The sequence below is a fragment of the Stegodyphus dumicola genome, chromosome 6 (genome assembly GCF_044657685.1).
Source record: "Stegodyphus dumicola isolate Sdum_Otavi_A_Nest chromosome 6, ASM4465768v1".
NCBI classification, from domain to species: domain Eukaryota; kingdom Metazoa; phylum Arthropoda; class Arachnida; order Araneae; family Eresidae; genus Stegodyphus; species Stegodyphus dumicola.
Window position 1 is genome coordinate 223857424 of NC_140773.1, and position 23700 is coordinate 223881123.

At 32.3% G+C, this 23700-nt stretch overlaps 1 protein-coding gene across 5 annotated transcripts in view; it reads right to left on the reverse strand.

The window, feature by feature from the left end:
- Positions 1-341: 341 nt before the first annotated feature.
- LOC118193862 (protein trachealess-like) overlaps positions 342-23700 on the reverse strand; it is a 568020-nt gene continuing 544661 nt past the window's right edge. For all 5 annotated transcript variants that reach the window (XM_085819599.1, XM_085819600.1, XM_085819601.1 and 2 more), the window contains 7 exons: positions 21344-21462; positions 16564-16760; positions 16378-16484; positions 12882-13029; positions 7940-8058; positions 7443-7576; positions 342-2941 (listed from right to left, as the gene is read on the reverse strand). In XM_085819599.1, the coding sequence (XP_085675725.1) occupies positions 1718-2941; positions 7443-7576; positions 7940-8058; positions 12882-13029; positions 16378-16484; positions 16564-16760; positions 21344-21462 (2048 nt within the window). In that variant the 3' untranslated portion in view covers positions 342-1717. The remainder of the gene's footprint in view (positions 2942-7442; positions 7577-7939; positions 8059-12881; positions 13030-16377; positions 16485-16563; positions 16761-21343; positions 21463-23700) is intronic.

The window sequence follows — 23700 nt, forward strand, 5'->3', positions numbered from 1 at the left end:
ACTTATTCTGAGAAATAGTGAGAGATTATCTAGGATTGTTCAGTTTAAATCTCCCTACCAAGCTTTTTGACTCGTACTTGCTTTTTCAGGCTTATAATTTTGCACAGCCCTTTAAGCAGCAGTGCAACCTTGAAATGTATTTCTTGTTTTGAAGTTTTATGTGATTTTTCATTTTCGTGGGTTTTGTATGTAAATTTTTATGCTAACATTGGTCTGAGTATCAGCACTCATGCTCAACATAGCAATCAAAAGACCACTTTTTGAGAATCTGATAGTGGAATTTATTTTTGGTCATTTGGTAGTTTAATATGCTATAAAAAAGAAAACACTAAACATTTTTGAAGTATTTAATTTATTATTAAAATTTTTAATAATAATAATAGATTCAGGTAACACGTACAACGATAAGAAACAAACATAACAAGATCAAAATTACACAACCCTCAATTTGATTGAGTGAAACACATTAACTTTTTTTTTCTTCAAAATAACCGGTTTTGAATTGCATGGAAAAAAGATTTTTCCTAAATCTTTTGTTATTAAAACAGTGCTTACAATTAGTATAATTAAATATTTTCAGTAAAGAACTATTAAGTTAACCAGTCTGTCACTTAAGTTATACAAGACCATAGATGAAATGGGAACCAAGCAAAATAAATCTTATTAAATACGTTTATTTTTTTACATCCATCATCAGTACTGATCATATTCAGTGCACTTGATTGAGGGTTAAAGTAAAACTAAAGAGTGATGAAATAAAGTTGGGATGTGAAATATGATTCTTAAGCAATTTTTAAAATTTGCATAGTAGGCTTACAGGTATTTCATAAATACCATGTTATATTGCATAGAATTTAAATTCTGTGAAGTATTTAACTACAGATTTAGTTCACACTTTGCAAACAGCAATCAATTTAAAATGCAAAATGGCAATAATGTATTTTTAAGTCGCATATAACAGAAAATTTCATCTTTTGCTATTTCAATGCAAATAAAAGAAAAACTAAAAAACAAATCATTAATTTGGAATCTTTTCGTCTTCAAATATTGCATATTGGAGGTAGTTTTTTTTTTTCTTTCTATTTTTTGAATCATATTTCATTCACAATTACATATAAAATATGTTTGAAAATACATTGATGTTTTTGCAGAATGGTTTATGGGAAGGAAAAAAGATTGTTTACAGTGACTAGTTCTATTGATTTAAATGCATATATCCTTCTGTATTTTGTTGTGAAATCATGCATTATATTGACTGAAAAAAAAAGAATAGTAAAAACAATGAAACTGCATTATTTGTGTAGAAGTACAGACATTTGATATTAATATGATAGCATCTGTAATTTAATGAAATAGCTTTTGATAAAAGATGCAGTAAATTATACATGTACCTTTTTAATTAAAATTTTAAAAAAAAAGGTTTCATCAGATGAAAGAGAAAATTATTTGTGATTAAAATTTCAAGAAAATATTTGAAATAAACTTAATTTTTTCTAAATTTTTACAAAAAACATCTATGTTACTAACCAAGCTTTTAGCTAAAGTGAATTCTGAATGCTTCTTCATCTATCCCTCTGTTTTTTATGTATAACATCAATAATGAAGTCCAAAATTTATTTTGGGGGCTAAATTATGATCCCTAAATTGAAATTTCAAGGCGAATATTTATGTTACATGACAAAAAGAGAAAACTTTCCCTCACAAGGCTCATGGCCAGTTATGTGTTTGGCTGTGGATACCAGGATGTTCCATTCACTGTATGCTGTGATGTTTTGCTGTTAGATGGGTGATATAAATGAAACCCACTTGCATGATGAGCATACAATTGTTGCTGTTGTTCTGCACTTAGAGCTTGCTGCGCGTGGGAATGTCCGTAAGCGGCAGGATCCAGGGTACCAGGATGTACAAATACTTGAGGCTTGAGAGGAAGATGCTGCAATGTGCCATCTGATACATAATGATGCATGTGAGGCATTGCAGCCGCAGCTGCGGCAGCTGCTGCTTCACTAAAAGCGGCAGTATCTGCTATACCTGGGTGAAATTTGTCCCTTGGAGAAACTGAGGCCGGAGGTGTCATGGCAGAATAAGTGTCCATGTAACTGGTTACAGTGACAGGAGCTGTAGAGTACCCAGTGATGACACCATAGGACTCTGCTGTCATTTTACTTGGCAGAATAAATTGACTTTGGTCCGGATATGAATCTCCACCACTTCCATTACCCGGTGGAGTGGGCAATGGTCCTTGTGAATCTCCATAATATGCTGGTCGACTTATGTGAGTCCCAGATCGTATTACGGATTCTCTGTTAACATATATCTGCCGTAGCAAGGAAGAAGCAGGCAGCGTAGTCTGGGGACCACCTATCCATTGGATTGTGGATTTTTGTTGCTGATTGCTGCCATTCTTTCCTAAGGAATCATGTCCCTCTTGTGAAGGTAGATGCTTATTCATCACATCTTCTAAATCTTTAACAGACATTGTTGAGCTAGAGTTGTAAGTACTTCTTGCAGCTACGCTGTTATTTGGAGATCTTTTCCAAGGTCTGTCTATCTTGTCATTACCCATTTCACCTGAAGAAGGAGGTGTTGTTGATGGGTGACAAATGCCATTATCTGATGAACTCAGACCTGTTCTGTCAGGAGTAAGCCTGTCAACTAAAGTTCTTCCACTGTCTACAGGACTAGTGGCATTATTCAGACTAGATGTGGTATTGTCAGAGGGGCTTTTTCGATCATTGGTATTAATACTTGTATCATTAATTAATAGTCCATTGCTAACAAGTCTTCTTTTTTTAACTCTTCCATCTGTACATGTCTGATGGCTTGAATGTTTCGTGACTGAGTTTTGGTAGCGGGGTATTTCAACTAAATCAAGCTGTTTCTGATCTATGTCAAAGCCATTAACTGAAGGAACTGTCTCATCATGAAGTGAGCACCTGTCCTATAAAATATTTAGATTGTGAGTAAGGAGCAAGATTTTTTTCAAGCATAACTTGATAAAATTCATTTATTTCTCACCAGATTTTTTATGTATGGATAATCATAACAAGTAAAACAATATTAGTTTTAAAAAATTGAAATGCATTTTAAATATTTAACTATCATATTGCTTCAAATTTAAATCCCAAAGCATTTTAAAATTGGAAAAAATGTTAAGGAATGAAAACGATTTTATGAGAAGAATTGAAAAATAAGAGACACTTTTATTCTCATAAATAGGTACTTACCTATTTTATTAAGAATCTTTTTCAGATATACTTCTCCCCCCCCCCCTTACATGATCTCTACTTTCAGAAAATTCTCATCTTCACTTTTGCACCAAAGTATATCATCTTTGGTATCATTAAATTATTAATTTTGTGATATTTAAAAAATAAGTGCGTGCTTAATAATTTTTTGACCTGATCATAAGAAATGAGAGATCGACTGAAATAAGATATTAAAATATTCGCTTTGAATTTTAGTTGCACCCTAATTTTACATAAAAATTTGAATGAAACATGCAGCTTAAATTAGAAATAATATGGTATTACAAATTAACATATATTTCACAAATATATGTTAATTTTGTAATTTGTATTATTTTATAGAAAAATATATTGTCTGCTATAGAACATTTTATTTTAACATTAATAATAGCCATTTCAAGTTTGAAAACTTATGCCACAATTACAATATATTTTCTGTTTTGAAGATTTTTGAGTAAAACCTTTTTGTGGATCCAAAAAAGCATTGTCTACTTGCTGACTGTCTCTGAGATAATATAGCTTGTAATATATTGGAATAAGTGATTTACTGAAAAATACATACTATCTTCAGAAAATTGAATTTCAAATAAAATTAATTTGAATATTATCTGAATAAATGAGATTTCATGCTAGTTTAATAGGGTCAAAAAATAATTTTTCCTTTTATTCTAGCTAAGATTTACAAACCTGATCAACAACATTAGTTAAGCTAAAATTTACAAACCTGATCAGTATCATTAGTTTAGAATTGAAATTCAAGGCATTCATAACAGTAAAGAAAGATTTCATGACTCTGATAACTTTATTTGTTCAATTATTTTAATCTGCTTTTTTTTCATGTTAATGCTTTGGTGAGTAACAATATATATCAGGCTCAGAGACCATTAAAATTAAATATGAAAAATAAACTTTCATTAAGTAAAATTAGAAATAAACATTAAGATGAAAGTGCATTATTACTTTATGTTTATCGTACCTATTTGTACACTCATATTTATAAAAACTGCTTTCACAAAAAGAAACAATGAAGAAATCTCTAGAAAAGCAAGATCTGTCATGTAGATGTTTAGATATGCTGTGACTGCGCATGCTTGGACTCATCAGCATTCTTTGAATGTTCAGCTTAGCCATATGAATTGCATTCTGTTGAGGAATCAGCCAAGAAGTGTATCATCTTGAAAGAACTGGAAACTATCTGATAAATTTCATGATATCTCATCCACATCAAAGGATTCTTATGCAAGTGAACTGCCCCGAGGCCAATGTGTGGTTTGTGTTGAGACCAAAGTGCTTTGAGATGTTTCCTTCCTCATTATCGCTGTAATTCTTAACTAAAGATTTCAGTTCACTTAAGAAGATCAAATGTTTAAGTTCTAATCACTAAATATAGATCTCGATTTACAAATGTATTTTGACACTGGAAGATAATAATCACAGAAAGTTAATCACAAGCTTCTTTACTATCTAAACAACAAAATTCTCAGAAAATTTGCTTATAGGAAGGAACTGGAAATTATTATGCTTATTTTGGAATTTATCACCGCTAAGACAAAAATAATTTTAACAGTCCACCATGCAAAATTCCTGAAGACTACTTGAGTGCTACACCAAGGTTTCTTAAACTTCTAAAACCTTTGGGGGTTGCTGACCTGCAGCAGGAGGTCACCAAAAATTTTAGCAGTTTTGGTATTTCTTATTATAATAATTTTACAATTACGAAATATTTTTACACAGTGGATCTGAAAATAGATAATGATAAGACAATACAGACAAAGAAAAAAACGAAAACATTTTGACGCATTCTTTTTATAATATAAATGTTTATTTTCCTTGCTTTGCACGTGACGCTGTCATTTTGTTTGTTAAATATTTAAAATTTTCACATTGTTTTATGTCTTAAATTTCGAAATTAAAGTTATGACCTAAAACTGCAATAGTATATTACAATACAAGTGAAAAAATTGACAGTTTCACTCATGCGTGTGTCAAATTTGCATAATACTTATGGGGGGTCTCACAGAATTTTTGTATATATTATGGGATCCTGGGGGGTCGTGGAAAAATCTTAGTGATAAAAGGAGGTCACGACTGAAAAAAGTTTAAGAAACCCTGTGCTATACTATAGTTCTTTAAAAAAATTCAAGAATGATGAGTAAAATTCTTTTTTATTTATGTACAAAATTTGTAATAGGTTGATTCTTCCGTGTTTGGACAAATCATTTACAGAAGTAGACAGCTGGTTGATATACAAAGCTTATTACATCTATAATCAAATGGCAAAATGATGTAAAATCAGACAGTTCGAATATCAGGAGAGGAATTTCTCATACCTTAAAACAAAATTTTATCACATTTGAAGATAAAGATGACTAAAAAAAAAATTGCTATTTGATATCAATATATATATAAAAGTATTTAATACTAATTCATTTGAAAAACACAGGTAACTTTTTTACCCCTAATTCTCTTTGTTTTTTGTTTGATTATGTATTTTTATTTTTCTCATCCAACTCCAGTTTTGACTGTTACTGGTGGCTAAATACTGATGTTCAATTTGTAACGGTTTTCAGTTATTCGTTGGCCTGTTTTTACTACACTTAAATTTTGCTCATCTGCTCTAGAAGTACATAAATGTGCACTTAAACATGCAAAGTTGTAATTACAGTCAAACTGCATTGCCTTAGTCTGTGGTAAATGTTCAGCTTCTATGCTTAATTATAGTTCCCGTGCGGTTGATTATGTTAGGATTCAGTGTCACTTATGATTGATTTCTGGTGTTGCTCTACCAAAATGTGCTTATATTGTTAAGTTTTCTATTTAATCTATGATAACTGCAGAGAGCTGTTAAGATTAGGGTAGGTAGACTCACTGTATAGTCATTGGAGTAGTGTGTCCGTATATTGTGAGTAGCTGCAAAATCTATAACATGTTTCATAGTTTGTATGTAAACCATTTCTTAATAAATACTAATTGTGTTTTATGTCTGTTGGGGGGTGAATCTATAATAAAAGTAATATTTAGGTGTACAAAATTTGAAAATTCTTGTCAGACTAGTTAAAACCCATTCTCATATCAGAAAATATTTGTGAGATCTTTACAAATTAAAAATTGATAGTGATGCAATGAACTCTTTAAGCTCCTAAATCCTATTAAAAATGAAAGCATTTGCAGTAAATTATCATCAATATATGGTCAATAGTTCTTCATGCTGTTAAATATTATAGTAATTTATTTATTTAAAACTGATAATTGCTTCTAAATCAGTAACTGATAAAAAATATGGAGTATAAAATTTTAAATTTATTACTCATCTGATATTTTAGTTTTAAAGAAAGGAATAGTTTTGTTATATACCCAAAATATCCAAAAGAATATTGTATCTGAAAGATTTCTTGAACTGTCGGTGCAACTTTTCTTGTTATTGGCAAATTTGGATGTAGAATATATGAATATTACAGTTTTTTTATCAGCTTCAGATTTCACTGATTGTTTTGAAAAACAATGCAAACTTGCACCTTCTTTCTAATGTGCATAATTTAAAAATTATTTTACAAACATGATTATGATATTTGTGTTGTTTTATAATTGCTTATCAATGACAACATGCAGAGTTGTATTATGGAAATTTATTTATAAAGGGATTTTTTTGGGGTATTAACTTCATTTTTAATTTGTTTAGTATTTAGGTTTTTTTATAATTAACATGTTGTTTTCTTATGCTGCATTTTTTCTGCACTTCTGCTGTCATCTCCATTAGAAATGCTAATAAAGTGAGTTCAGATAACAAGAAAAATCAAAATTAAGTGAAGGTGTGTTTGCAACTTTTATCAAGAGTTTTGTGACATTCATATTCTATCTGTTATAGTGCTGTTATTATTGTTGGTGAGTTTTCGCTTTTGCTTTAATGTTAGAAGGCATGCTAGTATGGAAGCCAGGTTCTAAATCTCTAATGTAATATGTATTTTGTAAATGCTTAAAATACTATTGAATTGTCGGCAACAAGAAGCAGATGTTAAATTTACATTAAACATTTTAGTTTTTTTTTTTTTTTTTTTTTTTTTTCCCAATTCTGAGCTGGTTTTAGTATCTTTTGTACTTGTTGTTATCATCTTGTGCTGTTGGATTCAAAGCTGAAGACAGGACGAAATTAGATGATACTCTACTATATTTTAGTCGTCCTTGGAAGATACTTACTCTGTTTGGATCAGAATGTTTAACCAGTTGAGTAAGATGATCACTATGGTTGCTTTCACCGCCTGCGGTTGAAGAGCACCGTCCGTCAGTTGCAGATTTGGGGCTGCAGCATCCTTCTTTTGAGGGAGGATCTTCTACAAAAGAGTGAATATTTATTTGTGAGTTCAAATCATATTTTTTCCATACTAGAATTGAAAACAGAAAACCGAAAATTTAATTTTGTATCATTGTAATTTTCTAAATTATTGTTAAAATCAGTACTTGAAATGAAACATAAAGTACGAGGCTTCAAATTAATAAAAGAATTTTCCTTACGTTTATTTCAGAAAATTTGGATTTCACTTTGAAAAGGTCTATTTAAATGAGCTCTAAAGTTATGTTCCTGAAGCTCTTGGTATTATTATTTGATTCCTTTTGTGTAAGGTGTGATTAATGTACAGTGTATGCAATTTAAAATTAAGGGAAAATTTGCTATTGAAAATTTCAAAACAACAGACCTCTAGCATCTGTGTCCGGCGAGGATTCTCTTTCTGAATTACTGGGATCGTCTGGTTTCAGATTCTCAGAGTTGGGAATTTGGCTGCAGTCCAAGATGCAGTTTTCATACTCCACACCACTGTAAATTTCAGTATATTAAGTAACAGTATTAATATTAAATAAAATTACAACTATAATCTTTTTCAGAAATATTATGCAGTTTTATTAGGCAGGCTTCTAGCTAGTTTTATCATTTTAAGAATGCTTGGAAGCAGTGTTCCTTCTGTATTTTCTTAAGCTGCCAGTGTGCAAATGCACATGCACATCATTAACATGCCATTTGTCAAACTAAATGATTTTATGTAGAGTTTGTCTTTTTATTTCTTATTATGTTCTTCACCGGTTGTTGAAAAAAATGAAGCTATTTGAATCATCATGAATCACTTACATGTGTCATTAATTCCTGCAGTTAGCTATGTGCCTGTGTAAATGCACATGTGCAAAAAGGACTCAGGTGCTGATTTTGAGCGGATATTCGAGAACGATTATCAGTATTGGCTATTTAATTAAAATCATTGCTTATTATGGATATCGAGAAAAACTTAAAGACAAAAACTATTCAAATAGCATATATTTTGTTTATATGTGTTAAAAGGTGATTTATAAATCTACAGGGTAACCAAAAATGTTCTTGCTGTTTTGGACAGTCAGTAAGAAAAAGTCATAATACAAATAATCACCACTAATCCTTAAATTAATTGTCCGTTACTTTAGACTAAAGATACTCATTAAATCAGATAAATGACAATCGCCGGACAAAAAGTTTTTTAGAGGCATAAACATTTTATTTCAATTATTTTGCAACAAACCGCTTCATTACAAACTCGTATCTACTTTAAAAATCTTTAAACTACTGTTTTAATCATGGTCTCACGATAAATTGAGGCGTTGCCACTCTTCCCCAAACAAAGTATTAACTGAGGCAATTTACTTACCATAAGTGGTGCAACAGTAATCGCCATTGGCATTCAGTGCCTTTTGCCAGTGAGTGGCTAGCTGTGAGATGCCATTGTGGTAAAACTCGAGAGTCTTGGAAACAAAATGTCTGCCCAGTTGTTGAAGGATTTCCCTTGAAGATGGTTGTCAAGGGAACGGAAAAGGTTCTTCCCTGGATTGCTGTTGGTGTGAGGTCTGGGGAGTAGGGTGGATGGGGTATTGTCTCCCAGCCCAGTCGCTGGATGGTGTCCCTGGCTTCCGGAGCCACATGCCACTAGTGGTGACCAGTCCACCAGATACAGAGCATGATCTTGTGTGGGGAGAGATAAGGTCGGGCAGTGTGTGGCACAGAGGGCCAGTGATGACAACCAATGTCTGGAATGCCTGGGTGTGTCATACTGGACCACTTTTCATCGCTGGTGAGTACTCGATCAAATATGAATGCACTGCGGTGCCGAGTAAGCAATGACAGACAGCGACACACTGTTGCTTGTTTGAATCGGAGGGGGATACCCACTTGCTCAGCTTGTATGCCTTTTCTAAGTCTGATCGTTTCATCAGATACTTGAAAGCATGCAGCAAGCTCACCACATCTTTGGCTACTGTCACTCTCTCTGGCTGCTCACAGGGCCTCATAATCCAGCGTTTGTGGCTGACCGCTGCGTGGTGCATCATTAAGAGACATTTCCCTTGACCTAAACTTCTGGAACCATTGCCTAGCTGTTTGTTTGTTAACGACATCATCCCCAAAGGCCTGGCAAATCCGGTGACTTATATCTTCTGCTGACAGGTCTACTTTAAAATCATACAGCAAACAGCTCTAAATGAGTGCCTTTGACGTGTCCCTTTCAATCAGTCGCTGTGTGAGTTATATTTGAAGTACCGATGCAACACGCTTTTATACTCTTGGTCAGTGTCTGGACTCCCATCCTAACCACTTCATCACCAGGTTTGGCGACTGTTTTTATGTTGGGGTTAGCTCTTCCAGTGTCATATCCGAAACGGCAAGAACTTTTTTGGTTACCTTGTACATGTTTAAAAATTTGTAATGAAACTATTAATTGCTGATATTTCTTTTTCTATCTTTTACATAATGCTAGTGATGCAGATAATTTGCGAAATTCAAACAACCAATACTGAAACTTTAATGGCCAATGAGAAAACCCAAACTATAACTTTTTCAGTTTGAAATCAAAAGAGATCTGAGAATACAGTGCATTTTATTTCTGCTTCACTTGCTAAGTAGACTTCAGCTCTGTCTGTCTTCAAAATTATATCTAAAAGTTTCAGTTGTACCATTGAAATAGGTTTGTGAACTACAAATGAAAAGAGTATCTTAATGAGGCCACTTCTGCAAGTTTCTTCTTTATGTATCTACAATGCATAATGGCAACTTTTCCGAAATATTACGTATATGTATATACATGTGAGGTAATATTAATAAAATGTAAAAATTTAATTATAATTTATTTCAAAGGACAGATTGTAATAGTTTATGAGGTGAAACTTGTGTGAGTATTTTCTTAATTTAAAAACTATCGATTGATAAAAGTTCTTAAAGTCTGGCAGATCACAAGTAAGGTGCAAATTGTAATTTTATTTAAAAAATGAGTCGATAAAGCATTAAAAATATTGGAAATTAATCAGTACCATCCCCAATGAAAAACTGTAAATGGTTTTGTTGACTTAGAAGTACATACTGTTGAAAAAAGGTTAATTTCTGTTTGAATTGAAAATTAAAATTATGCAAATAAAACTATACTTGGTGATGCAGAGTTGTTTTGGAGATTTCAAGAAATTTAAAATTTTCTTCAGAAGGTTCGCTTTTGGTTATCAAGAATTCATCAAATATTTTACTATTGGTGATCAAAAACTTCATCCATAACTTTTCTTTATTGAATTATCTATAGAATATTATCAATAATTTTTCACTGCTTGTTATTTTTAGGTAAGTAAATTTACATATGTATTTGTGTATATATATGCATATTATTTATTTATTAAGAAAAATTTAAAGGTTAAGACCTTCTTTGCATGTCAGAAACATCTGAAAACTGCTTTGAATAATAAAAAGAATTATTAATATTTTAGAGCATATGTGAAAGCTTTTGTAACGTAAAATTTTACTACACGGTGTCCATGCTTTCATTATTCATGATATAAAATTGTAAGTGAACAGTGTGTAGAGAATTAATGTTAGAAAAAGCATTTAAAAAAAGGCAGAAAACAACTGTAATAAGCATATTTTTGTTTTCCAAATAATTCTTTCTAGTAAGGGGATGGAGATAAATAGTATGATGTGATGACTATCATAACCTTAAAATTGTGTTATGAACTGATGCTCAATAAATAACAAATTTTTTTTTTTCACACTACAGCATATTTTTTTTAATGTAGAAAATTGTCCAATTAATATTTTATCATTCTCGTTTTAGAAGAGGGTGAAGTAATTGTTTTGTAATCTGTAAAAACTTCTGAACTTTATAACAGATAATCTTACGTTAAAATTACATGTTATTATGTATTTTTATGTTAGAATTATATTAAAACTTAAAAATAATAAGCATCAAATAACTGAAAAAATTCCAGCAATCTTCGAAAATTCGCAAAAAAATAGAAATTGTGTTTAAAATCCCATACAAATTTCTTTAAAAAGAATTTATTCCATCCTATTCGATGATGCAAACAGTAAAATTCTGAGAATTTTAATTTGTTCATTAAAGAAAGATATGTATGAAAAACGTTTCAGGATTCAGAAAACTATATGAGATTTTTTAAAAATTGTTTCACCACATTGTCATCCACAGGCAGTGTGTGTTCAAAATTTGAGCTCCATAGCTTATCTGGAACTAGTTTAAAAATCTATGCAAACTTTTATCGGAGCGGCAGACTTCACGAGTAAGCTAAGTAAAAGCTTAAGTTTAAAAATATTTTTGTTTTATTTTTTCATTCTCTTGCACTGTCCTTGTGCCGGATGTTTATTTTTGTTTATGTATTATTAGTCTAAAGGGATTTGAATCCAGAAGGATTTCGTTTTGGCATTTTGCATTGGAATGTCGGTTCACTTTTCAAATTGTTGCCACAAAATGTTAGAGTCTTGCATTATATTTAAAGGAATTAAATAATGAAAAATCTGCATAAATGTATGTATATTTCTCACATTGTGATAAAACAACGGTATCTAGAGCCATCCAATTTTGAATGACGTAATCCTACTGCGAATATGGGCATCTGAAATCCCAAATTTGAAATTTGTTTTATTATCGATTTCATATTTTGTAAAACTTTAACGCATTTTTGAGTAACAAACTCAACGATTTAAAAGCAAACAATGGCAACACTCTACAAGGGGGGAGGACCTTTTTATTTCCAGCGCGTCGAACTGTGTATCGGAAATTCTAAAGATATGCTCATTTTAAAATTATTTTGCGACATTGCTAGTAAACTAAATTTTATGATTTAAGTGCAAAGAACATGATATTTAATAAATAAAGGTAACACACAAAACGTTAAAAAAACGCTTCTTTGGACGTAATTTAAAATCTCAAACATTTCAAATTTTTTTGTGTTATTATTATTGTGTGTGTGACAACATATGTGAGAGAAAAAGGGCAGACGAATTCAGTATAGTATGAAGCGTCAAACTGTAAAATTCTAACATTGCATGTAAAAGTCTAAATCCTATTTATTTTGTGTCCTTATTTAATTTCAAAGATGAAGTGAGTCCAGGTAAGTATCAAATAAAGTTTACAAAAAATTCAAAGGAATTATTTAATAATGACTAATTATTGAACTTACCAACAAAGAAGCTTATAGATTTATATCAAATGTTTTAAAATGGGCTAAACGTAAACGTGCAGACTACAATTTAAATCGTATTTTATTTTAGGTTTACTGTAAAACTGCATGAATTATTATTTTGCATTACAAATATAAATTTATTAGAAAATTTCTTTGCATAATTACCTGAGAACGTAGTTAACACATATGATGCTTTGCTCATCTGAATTTTTGGAGTTACAAATCACAGTAGCACATGTCTGGAGCCAGGTGTATCCACTTGTCTTGTTGATTAGACGGTAGTACCCACTCATCACTTGGCCCTTGTTAATCACTGTGATGGGGTAACACAAAGAAATATAGTTTTATCTTTGTTGTCAGCCACCAATGATAATATTAATTCTGTCTTGTTGCATTGATCATCAAATAGCATATTAATACTTATGTACTTGTTGGTACATTTAGTTGTGGGTTTTTATATGTATATATATATTCTTCTGTTGAGAATGGTAAAGAATCTGCATGAGGCATATTATTTGTTCATCCTAAAATATCCTTTATGTTGCAAGTCAGAATCACAGTATAAACTGTGGCAAGTTAATTCTATGGCAATTTGCGGCAATTTAATTCTATGGCAACTTTAAACTGTGGCGCCTTAAAAATGTACATAAGGTTCAGCTTGTATCAAATCTTAAATCAATGTCTTTCAGACCTTACTGGACTGACAAGCAAATTATCACTCTAATCTGAATAAAAAAAAATCTTACATCGAATGGAGATTGCGATAACTTTTCTATTAACTCTTGAAATTCAATAGAAAACACTACTTATGTTACAGAATGAAACTTCGCCTCTTGTGGGTATTCAGAAAAGCTTAAATTCAAGTAATGTCAACAGACACTACGTACAAAATAGTCTATATAAGCTGTTTGGAGTAATTAAAGTCGGCTAGCAAAATGGCTAAAACTTTAATAGAAATGGTGTTAGGATGTGAACTGCAAATGAGGCTTCTCTAACTCTAATACATTCAAACCCTTGGCTTAAACACTCCATAACTAATTTGTATTTGGGTTAGGAGTATGGAAAATAGAAGTTATAGTAAAGTTTCAAACATAACAAATGGTTAATTAACCTAAAATCCTAAAAATATGCATGCATAGAATTATTAGTAAAAATATATACGTGTGTATAATAACGGGTGTAAAAGATTTTAAATTACCACCTCCTATTTGTGAATCTTTGCCCTGACTTAATTCTCATTTCTGAAAACAGGTCTTGAACTCGTTTACCAGAATAATGCCAAGTATGTGGCTCCCATTCTGTTTGATATGTACTAGGAAATCGAGGTCTCATCAGGGAAGCTTTTAATTTAGGAATTTAGTTAAAAATCACCATAAGTTATGTCAGATGAGTGGGCAGTATCATCTAACTCTGTAATATATTTTTTTTTTTTTTTTTTTTTTTTTTTTAAGGATATCTTTCACTATGAGAGTAGCACTCTGGTTACGACTGAGTTGCACAAACTTTGCAGTTTTGCTTATGAGCATTTCTTCAATTAAACTCCTTTTTCATCTACTCTGTAATTCTTCATTTGCCGGGTTATCAATTAAACTTCTTGGGTCATCTGTTGTCAATTATGCTTCTTCAGTTACATTTGTGGGATCATCTATATTCTATACCACTGTCTGGTCCATCTTTGAATAGCTTATGATATTCACATGCACAGCACATTTTCATGATACTTTAATCATTTTATCAGTTTCAATAGTTCTAAAGTTTCAGCAATACACGTTTCAGTTTTCTCTTAAAGTATGATGTTAATACACTGCCGTTAAGTTTCAATACTTATATTTTACTCCAAAGTGCATGCACAGATGTAAATTGCCTTCGCTATAACTAACATATGCCTTAGAACTTCTTTCTTCTACTGGCATCTACAGCAGGATGTATTTAATGGTTCACCCGGGTGCCGTGGAGCCTTTTACGTTATTTAGAAATTATGTGCAGTCGTACAATCATCCAAATGGCCGAAAATAGAATGTCTTATGAGTGACAAAGTAATGTAATGCACAGGATAAGATCTTGAGATTGCTAGTGCTGCCCTCTGTTGGCGTGAAAGTGAATTGTAGTAGTACTACACTTGCGAGTATAATGCAATGCAAAGAAAAACAAATTATAATAAAACATAAATTGAGAATATAAATAAATGAACATTCTACCATTAGATATAATGCAAAAATATGTCCAGAATAACAGTTGAAACGCAAAGTTCTAGGGATCAAGTACAGAACTCATGACCTTAAAGTTTCCAGAAAAGTGCTTTTCTACTGTGATATTAAGTCCGCATGAAGATCTCACGTACATGATAGTATGAGAAGTGCTAAATCAGTGCGATTTAGAATAAACTGATTCTTGAGTAGAATGAACGATATGCAGGATGTATACAAAATTACCAGTAGGCATTATGGGGAGTAGTTCTTGCTCTTTTGACCGTATTTTCGACTGTAGAATCATAGTCGATAATTCATGTAATTGTCATGTATTTCTTCATTTCACTGAAGACGTTTGGTCACTGTACTGATTCAGAATATATCAAAATATATTTAGAGTTTGGACTATTGGTTTCGTGTGTATCAGGGAATTTCTCACGTATAAGGGAGAGTTAACTATAGTATGGAAGATTTTATTTTGAAAACTTTTAAGTTTTTAGGAAAAGTTCTCCCCACAGTTCAGGTAGTAAATCCGTGTAACACCCATCTGTAACAGTTTGAGTCCTATATATAAACATATTAACTCAGCTGTATTTAAATACAAATATTCACGTCATTTCCATGCAGTTACGCCACGTACTTGCTGTCATCTTGCCTGGAATTAAAATGTCGTGCCGTTTTATATCTTATTTGGAAGTTTTAACTCAAAGTGAATAGCTCAGATATTGCTTTGTATTGCTGTATTTCGTATCTTTGTCCTTGAAATCATAATTTAATCAGATAACTCCAAATTATTTTTATAATCTTAGATTATGAGACTTTTAAAATTGTATTTAGATTGTAGAGTAGTTAAAAAAAAAAAAAAAAAAAACACTTAATTCTTATTACAGGTCTTTAACACTTTAGTTGTGTCATGAGACATTTTTCATGAAACTCAGATGAAAGACTGAAACTTCTTTTTTGTATATTTTATGATATTTGTATCTAATAGTTTCTTGTAGTATCCAGAAAATAATGGTATACTCTATTCTTAAGAAATATTATCATCTATCGTAATATAAAATAATATAATAGTTAACATAATGCTTTACTGAAAATTTGCTTTAGGCATTCAGCCAGATCTTGACTGCAATTCAAGGAAATGCCCTGAAAAAAGGCGCGTTCATTTCAAAATATCAGGAGTTTTTTTATATGGATTGTTCAAGAAAGATATGTGGGAACTTAGCAAGAAATATATGTGAAACAAAACTATGGAGGGTCAGATGGCATACAACAGTTGTTTGTTGTATTAGTTTTAACTTAACTTTATTCATTTCATGTTCTATTAAAATTAGTAGAAAGATTTCGAAAATATATTTTAATGCAGTTACAAATTAACTGATAATATGCAAAAATCTATTTCTTTATAGCTTTATACACATAATTTTGTTTAAAGAAATAATGGATTCGAATAAAGAAAACCGTTTACTCACGGTCAATATGACATTTCCTTAATCTCTGTACATCCTGCCCATGACAAAGTGCGTACATATTTTTACCCGTCAGTTCGTCTGCTGTGTAATCCAATAGTTCTGATACTCTGGGAAGAAATAGTGGAAAATTAGAATAAAACTTTGGCAACAGTAATTACTGACATTTATTTTCAAGTTCTGTCTTACCTAGGTTCACAGTGTGCCACTCGAAATTCGAATGTGAGACGCGTCACGAACATGTCGCTCTCCAATCTTACTTCGTTGATAGAAGGTGGAGGTAATGCAATGGCCATGGCCACCATTCCCATCACATTTGCTGACCCCTGTTTCCTGCCGTTAGAGAAGCTATACTGAGGCCTCAAGTGAGACAGTATTAGTACAACCTACGAAAAATAAAAATTTGCTTCAGAATCTTTCATGTAAAAGCAAACTAAACAGTCATTAACCAAGATTCATTCAATCATATAATTTTAGTTTAAGCATGTCAGAATTTATATGCTGGGTATTTACCTTAATCTTTGGGATTATTTTGACAAATGGTTTTCAAGTCAAAGGCTGGAACACGTATGTCCCAGCCGTAGTTAATGGTGGGATACATTAAGTCCCACACATAACGATCGACGTACTGTAAGCACACCTATTGTTCTGGAAAATTTCATTATATGAGATAGATTTACATCGTATGGTACAGGGTAAAAACATTCTTTGCATAACCCAACGTGAAACATTGGGCAAATCATATTTGTTCTTTTCGCTACGTTCATTTGTGTACAACGAGCACGGCGGCGTCTCGATTTTCCAACTATTGGAAGACGATCCCCAACAGTGAGAAGATTCTAAGTACTTTTTATCCCAGCAGTCATTTTTAAACTTTCAGTAGGACATGCATGTCCCGTTAGTAGTCAAAGGGTTAATGAAGACTTGTTTGCAAATGGTTGTGCAAACAATTATTCCATTCCAAAATATGTAATGCATGGTGTAAGAAAAATATTTTATTTATAAATAAAAATATTTTATTTTTTTCAATAATGCAAATGTTTATGAATATTTTCACTCTGTGAACTACAAATCACGTGAGCTTCATGTAATTTCCGTGTATTAAAAATTACGCAGTTACAGATATTATTAAAGATAAAATTAAAATCATTAAATGTATGCATTGCATTTAAATCAGCAAATTAGATAAGCAATGCAGTGTTTTAATTTAACACGACCATCTTATAGAGCGTCGAGTGGCAGGCCTTTTGAAAACTGGCAGTTTGCCAGGTTATGTCGATGGCAAACATATTGCTAGAGCGGGTCTGTCGGTTGACACAGAATTCCTCTTAAAGGGCGAATTATGCAACTTCAGATTAGTAGACTCTAATTGTTAAAGATTGTACAGTAATTAATATCGTTATTTAAGCTTAACTACTACTTCACCTATGATTTTCAACTTGCACTTTTGTTATTACTTTTCTTGTGATTGGAAGGCAAAGATTATTATTGTTATTAAGAAAAATATTCTTTTTTCCTTTTCACTTAATGTTTAGAACGCAGTGTTCTCCGCTTATTATTATTGTTATTAAGAAAAATATTCTTTTTTCCTTTTCACTTAATGTTTAGAACGCAGTGTTCTCCGCTTATTTTGATAATGTTTGTGTTAATTTTATGCTAGTTTAAGGCTGAGTTTTAACTAAATAAATAGTTTTTATTCTTTAAAATTATCGTATTCATTCATCTGGAGAACTTGTAGTTCATTTGAGTGATTTAAAAGACGTCCGTAACGTTTTGTTTGCAGTTGTTCTTTACATCTGATAATAACAACAACAAAAGGCTTGTGCCTATCAACTCTGCTGCAGCATCAAAGCGGGATGATGAGATTCTTATTTATGTTTATGCTTGCATTTGTTTTATTTATTTTTTAATATTTTGATAAATTAATGAAAATTTCCAATTATTGTTTTCCCACCAAATCTGAGACAGCGTAGTATGTATAGTTTATTTTTAACCTCCAGTCTACTTTGCTGCTTCATTTTCATTTGCAAGCTAGTTATATCTAATTCTATTCAAAACGCCTGATCCGCAAAGATATATCAACACAGATGGAAACAGTGTACACACAACTAACCTGATTCTACTACTGTCATCAACTTAAAATGAAGAATAAGCCTAATGGCCTTCACCTTTTTTCATATTTTGATATCGATGGCCGTATCGCTCATCGTTCTTTGATCGATATTGTCTAACAATGAAATTGGTGAAAGTTTTATACCATTTCATTCCTCAATACATAATTAGGCACAGATATCCTTAATTCCACCACATCCTCAATCTATTCATTTTCAGGTTGCATGGCTTAATCAAATTTTCATAAGTTTCTGTATGTTTTATTTCCTGCTTTGTTATCTCGAGAACTACGATACAGGAAACTTCAATAGCCTTATGATTTGGTTCATGGAATTCTGCGTCGTCTATATTAAAAGAAATTACATAATAATCGAAAAACCTTTTGTCTGGGAACATTGTGCACGCACACTGTTTTAAAATAATATACATATGCACCGAGAAAACATTGAGCCACAACTTCGAAACACAGCATGCAAATGTGGTTTCTTAAGTTGCGTAAATAAAGGATTAAACTTGCAGCATCATTCAGCATTGTGGAGCGATACAGTCCGCGCCTGAAGTTTACAGCTGATAGAATGTAAAAGGGCAGGTGTGATGACAGACGAGCATATACGATCGTGCATTGCAATGGATTTATAATATGACACCGTAATGAAAGATGCCTTTAAGACATATTCGACGACGTTACAAACATTTGTCAGACTTTGAGAAGGGTTACATAATAGGGCTAAAAGATGCTGGTTGGATAAACAGGGGGATCTGAATATTGGTTAAAAGTGATGCGGTCGTTGTTATGTTATCCGAAATGTTACAGTGATGCGGTCGTTGTTATGTTACAGTGATGCGGTCGTTGTTATGTTTTCGAAAACGAAAAAGCCGAAAGAGCAATGTCTATATCACACTCCAGTAATTGACTCCGCGCTACATTAACAATTTCCATAATGCTCCTAAACACCTAACTTACTGAGCTGAGATCACCATGAACTTTGGACTAAAAGGATCTGAGCTCAGAATGCTCCTAAACACCTAACTTACTGAGCTGAGATCACCATGAACTTTGGACTAAAGGGATCTGAGCTCAGAATGATTACCTGTAATAAATATCCTCACATAATACGAATTAGCAAAATCAAATCCCATATGTTTATCTAGTTACATAAAAATGCAAAATTTCCAGTGCAACAATCTCCAAAATATCAGCTCTGCTGTATTTACGTAATCCAATATTTTAATGAGTATTCTAAACATGGATTATTTATGCAACTTTGTATGTAATTTTACGTTATTTACTTCCTTATGTTTAAATGTAAAAACTCTTGATGTATAACTCCAGTATTACTCAGAAATAGCATACAGTCAGTTGAAGTTTTTCATACTCTAGCTTGTTAGTGTATTGAGACAATACCTTGTTTGATTCTATAGTGAAGTTTTTGATGCTCCATGCACTTTTACCTGTCGTCCCAGAGTGATTGCAGTTTAGGAGAAAGTCCTTTTCTTCGATTTGGATTCCATAACCACACTTTGCCATTTTTGTTAAATTGATGTCCTGCAGCTCTCATGTCGTATCGAGTCTTCATCTTTTCCATTGCTAAGTTGACTCACTGTCGAGCAAAATTATGCATCATTTCAAACCATGCCTGAAGATCTTGAATGGCGCCTCAGGCGATGAGGGCGCATCCAGAGGGCAATCAAACAATAAATCACAAGCCAACGAAGCTGATGACCAAAGATCGTCTGGGATCGGAATAACACTACGGTGAGACAGTATAAACAGAGGTAACGTGTGGTTCCAGTCCTGTTGATTTCTGGAAACAATTAGCGAGAGTTTATTAAAGGTAGTTCGATTAAACCTCTCTATCATGGCTGTGGCTGTAAAGGTGTTGTTTGGATTTTGTGCCGAGTAATTTACAAAGTTTCTTTTTTAATTTACAAAGTTCTTCTCGAGATAAAATTCGTTCTTCAGAGTTCGTACATCACGGAACAAAAAAGAAATTGGTCGCTTATCTTTTGTATTCTGGATAATTCATTGGTTGGACAAGACTTGTTATGGTAGGAAGCAGAAACACAATACAGATGCTTTCAATCTTTCTTACCCCATTTTATATTTTTTTATCTCGAATTTCGGATTTAAATTTAGACCTTCAAAAGTGCCTTTATTTTGATATTGGCGGTAACGAGGGATTTTATAGTATTTGATTTAAATCACCATGTTTGCCAATTGATCATTCTCAAAACATTAAATTTTAAGTCATATTTATAGGAACTGATAGAGAAATCTTTATTTGATATGTGGTATGGAGACTTCGGACAGGTATGGGATCTTCACATCTTAATTTCATAAAGTTCAGGGGATTGTTTTGAAATTCCACGTCAATCTCCTGAAAGTGCTCTTTTCAGATCCTGGAAAATCCTGACAGACATCGGGCTCGCTGCAGTTCGGTTATCCAATGCATGCTTAGTAGGACTGAAGTGTGTTGAATAGACTGGTCAATCCACTGAAGAGATATCTTCTGTTTCCGAATATTCTGATACCAGAGATGGTCGACACAGACCAGCGTTATCATTCATTAGCAAAACGTCTGAGGCAATAGCAATTCTACACAGACTTACATATGATTCTAAGACTTCGTTCATATATTTGTGACCGTTTATAAAACCTCCATGAAAGATTTTGGAATATTTTTTTAATTTAATTTGGAATATTTGAAGCGTTAGCGTATGGGGATGAAAGAACTCCAGCTTTACTTTGCTTTTCAGATAATCGAAGTGTTTAGACATTGGTTTATAACTTTAACCAGTAATCGTATTTGTTTTTACTTTTCAGATTGCTGAAGAGTGGAAGGGAAAAAAAACTTACCCTGTATCCAGAGCTTTTGAAGTGACAACCTCGTTTGGTTAGCGTAGATTTCATCCGAATACAAAAGGATCTGTCCATTCCTTTATAGGATGTATTGTTGTTTAATGTCATCACGGGAACTGGGAAAAAAAAGAATCGCATCTGTAGTTTAGGAAAAGTATGAAAGATAACTACAGGTATTAGAAACGGTTTAGGCTAGTGTAGTTAAGAGAATCGATTTCCTCCGGGGCCCCAGAGACAGGTTGGCAAGATACTTCGCTTCGACAGAATGGTCTCAAGTTCTACCCTCGGCAAGTAAGTAGTATTGAATTATAATTTTTAAAGTGTGAAATAAATATATAAGAAGTATTGAACTATAGTGTGAGAAAAGGGGCTGCAATAATGCGGTTTCTTATGAGTTACAGGAACAAGGAAGGAGGAAGCCGAAAAAGGAGGGGAAAGAAAGAAGAGATGAGAAAGCCCGTGTGGCACTTGAAATAGCCCCGAAAAGACGAGATTATTTAGGAGGAAAATAATGCCATCCGGGAAGGGGCTTTTTTGCAAAAACATTTCAAATCTTCAGAGATGTGAAATGTAAATTTTAGATTTAATTTTGAAGTTTATTTCTAATACAAATATTGTTGTTGCAGTTGCCTAGTGAGTATCCGAAACGTTTCTAATAACAGAGAAATTGTAATTTTGGTAACATATTTTAATTTGACTAAGGGTAATTGAATAAATGTTGACATGTGCTGCTGACAATGTATCAGAAAACTGGAAAAAAAAGTGAAAATAAAATTGTTTTCCGAATAATGGCTCTATATTGTTTATGCTCATATTTTGTATTTAAATATTCATCAACATATTTTTTTGATGTTCCAGAATCAGTTCATCCAGGAAAGTTAAATTTATCGTCGTTCAGAAATGTTAGACTTTTACCTCCAACCTCTTCATTTTTTGTAGAATATATTAACTTGTTTAATTTATGAAAGTATCATAAATTAATTTTTCTGAACTCGAAATATTTATATTTTTCATATAATTCAATTAATTCATCACAAAAATCTAGCTCTTTTGCATATTGTTAAGCAAATTTCATGATTAAAACATTACCTTTTTAAGCATATTGAGGTCTTCCATTTATTAGGAAACATTTATTAAGAGCATCCGCTGTCTAATGTTATCTGATAATTACTGACGTTCAGGCAAATCATGATATTCAGAAATATATCTGCAATGAACTTTATCCTATCACCTTTACTTTTTATGCACGTTACGTTATTTTATACCTCTATGGCGAACTTCCATTGCATGAAAATCAAATTTCAAGAACTCTGCGTGTTCTATGAATGAAATTTTGTGTGAAGTTTTCAGTATTTCTACAAGTTTTAACTAAAGTAAAGTATTCCTGATCTTTAAAATAATCTAAATTTCGTATGTTAGGAAGCATATCTCCCCCCCCCCGCAAATTAATTTACCAGGACACACTTTTACATTATTGTCCTTATATCTTCACTATTACTTTTTTATACATTCCAAACAAAAGCCAAACTGATATAACATCTAGTTTCTGAAGAACCAAAATACGCAGTAAACATAGTTTGCGACACCAAAGAACTTGAATGGGTTCTTTCATTCCATTCACGATGTTCACACAAATCTCTCTTTAAAGCTGATGTTATGATGGAACTTTTTGCTATTCAAGAAAAGAGGAAGTATAAGCTTGGGAATGTGCATTCTTCTTTTAGAATTCATCTTTTAGAAAAGGAACATTTTGTATCTTTATCAGTTTGTTTTAATTCCGGTATTTAAAATACTGACCAAGTCCTTTCTTGTCTGTGGAAGGGGCGATTTTGCATTCTTTAGGTCTTTTACAGGACTTTCGAACGTTATGTAGAATTTAATAAATATTCTAGAAACAGTTAGTACACTAAAAATATCTTTCTATGCTTAAATATTTTTTTTAAATGCCAGGAAAAATAGCAGTTAAAATTAATTACAAAATGACAAGACTAACCTTGGATATCAATATTTTTGTTGAACGATAGTTAGAAACAACTCATAGCAAAATACGTATGAAAAATTAAAGAATGTGTATAATTTGAAATGCGCAAATTCGAAAACCCCAAACAAGTAGAATTGATAACAGATATTCTCAGAATGCTTGTCAACGAAGTCCTCGGGAAAATGCAGTAGGTATATCCTCAGGGTGTAAAATTTGCAAAGCCCTCGGAATGTCAGAGAATCAGCATCTTCAGGGCATTCTGACATATCCCGGGACATAGCGAATTAAACAAGACATCCTCGGGACGTTAAATTACAGTGTCCTCGGGACATCTGAGAATCAACATACTCAGGATATCCTAAGTATGTCCGAG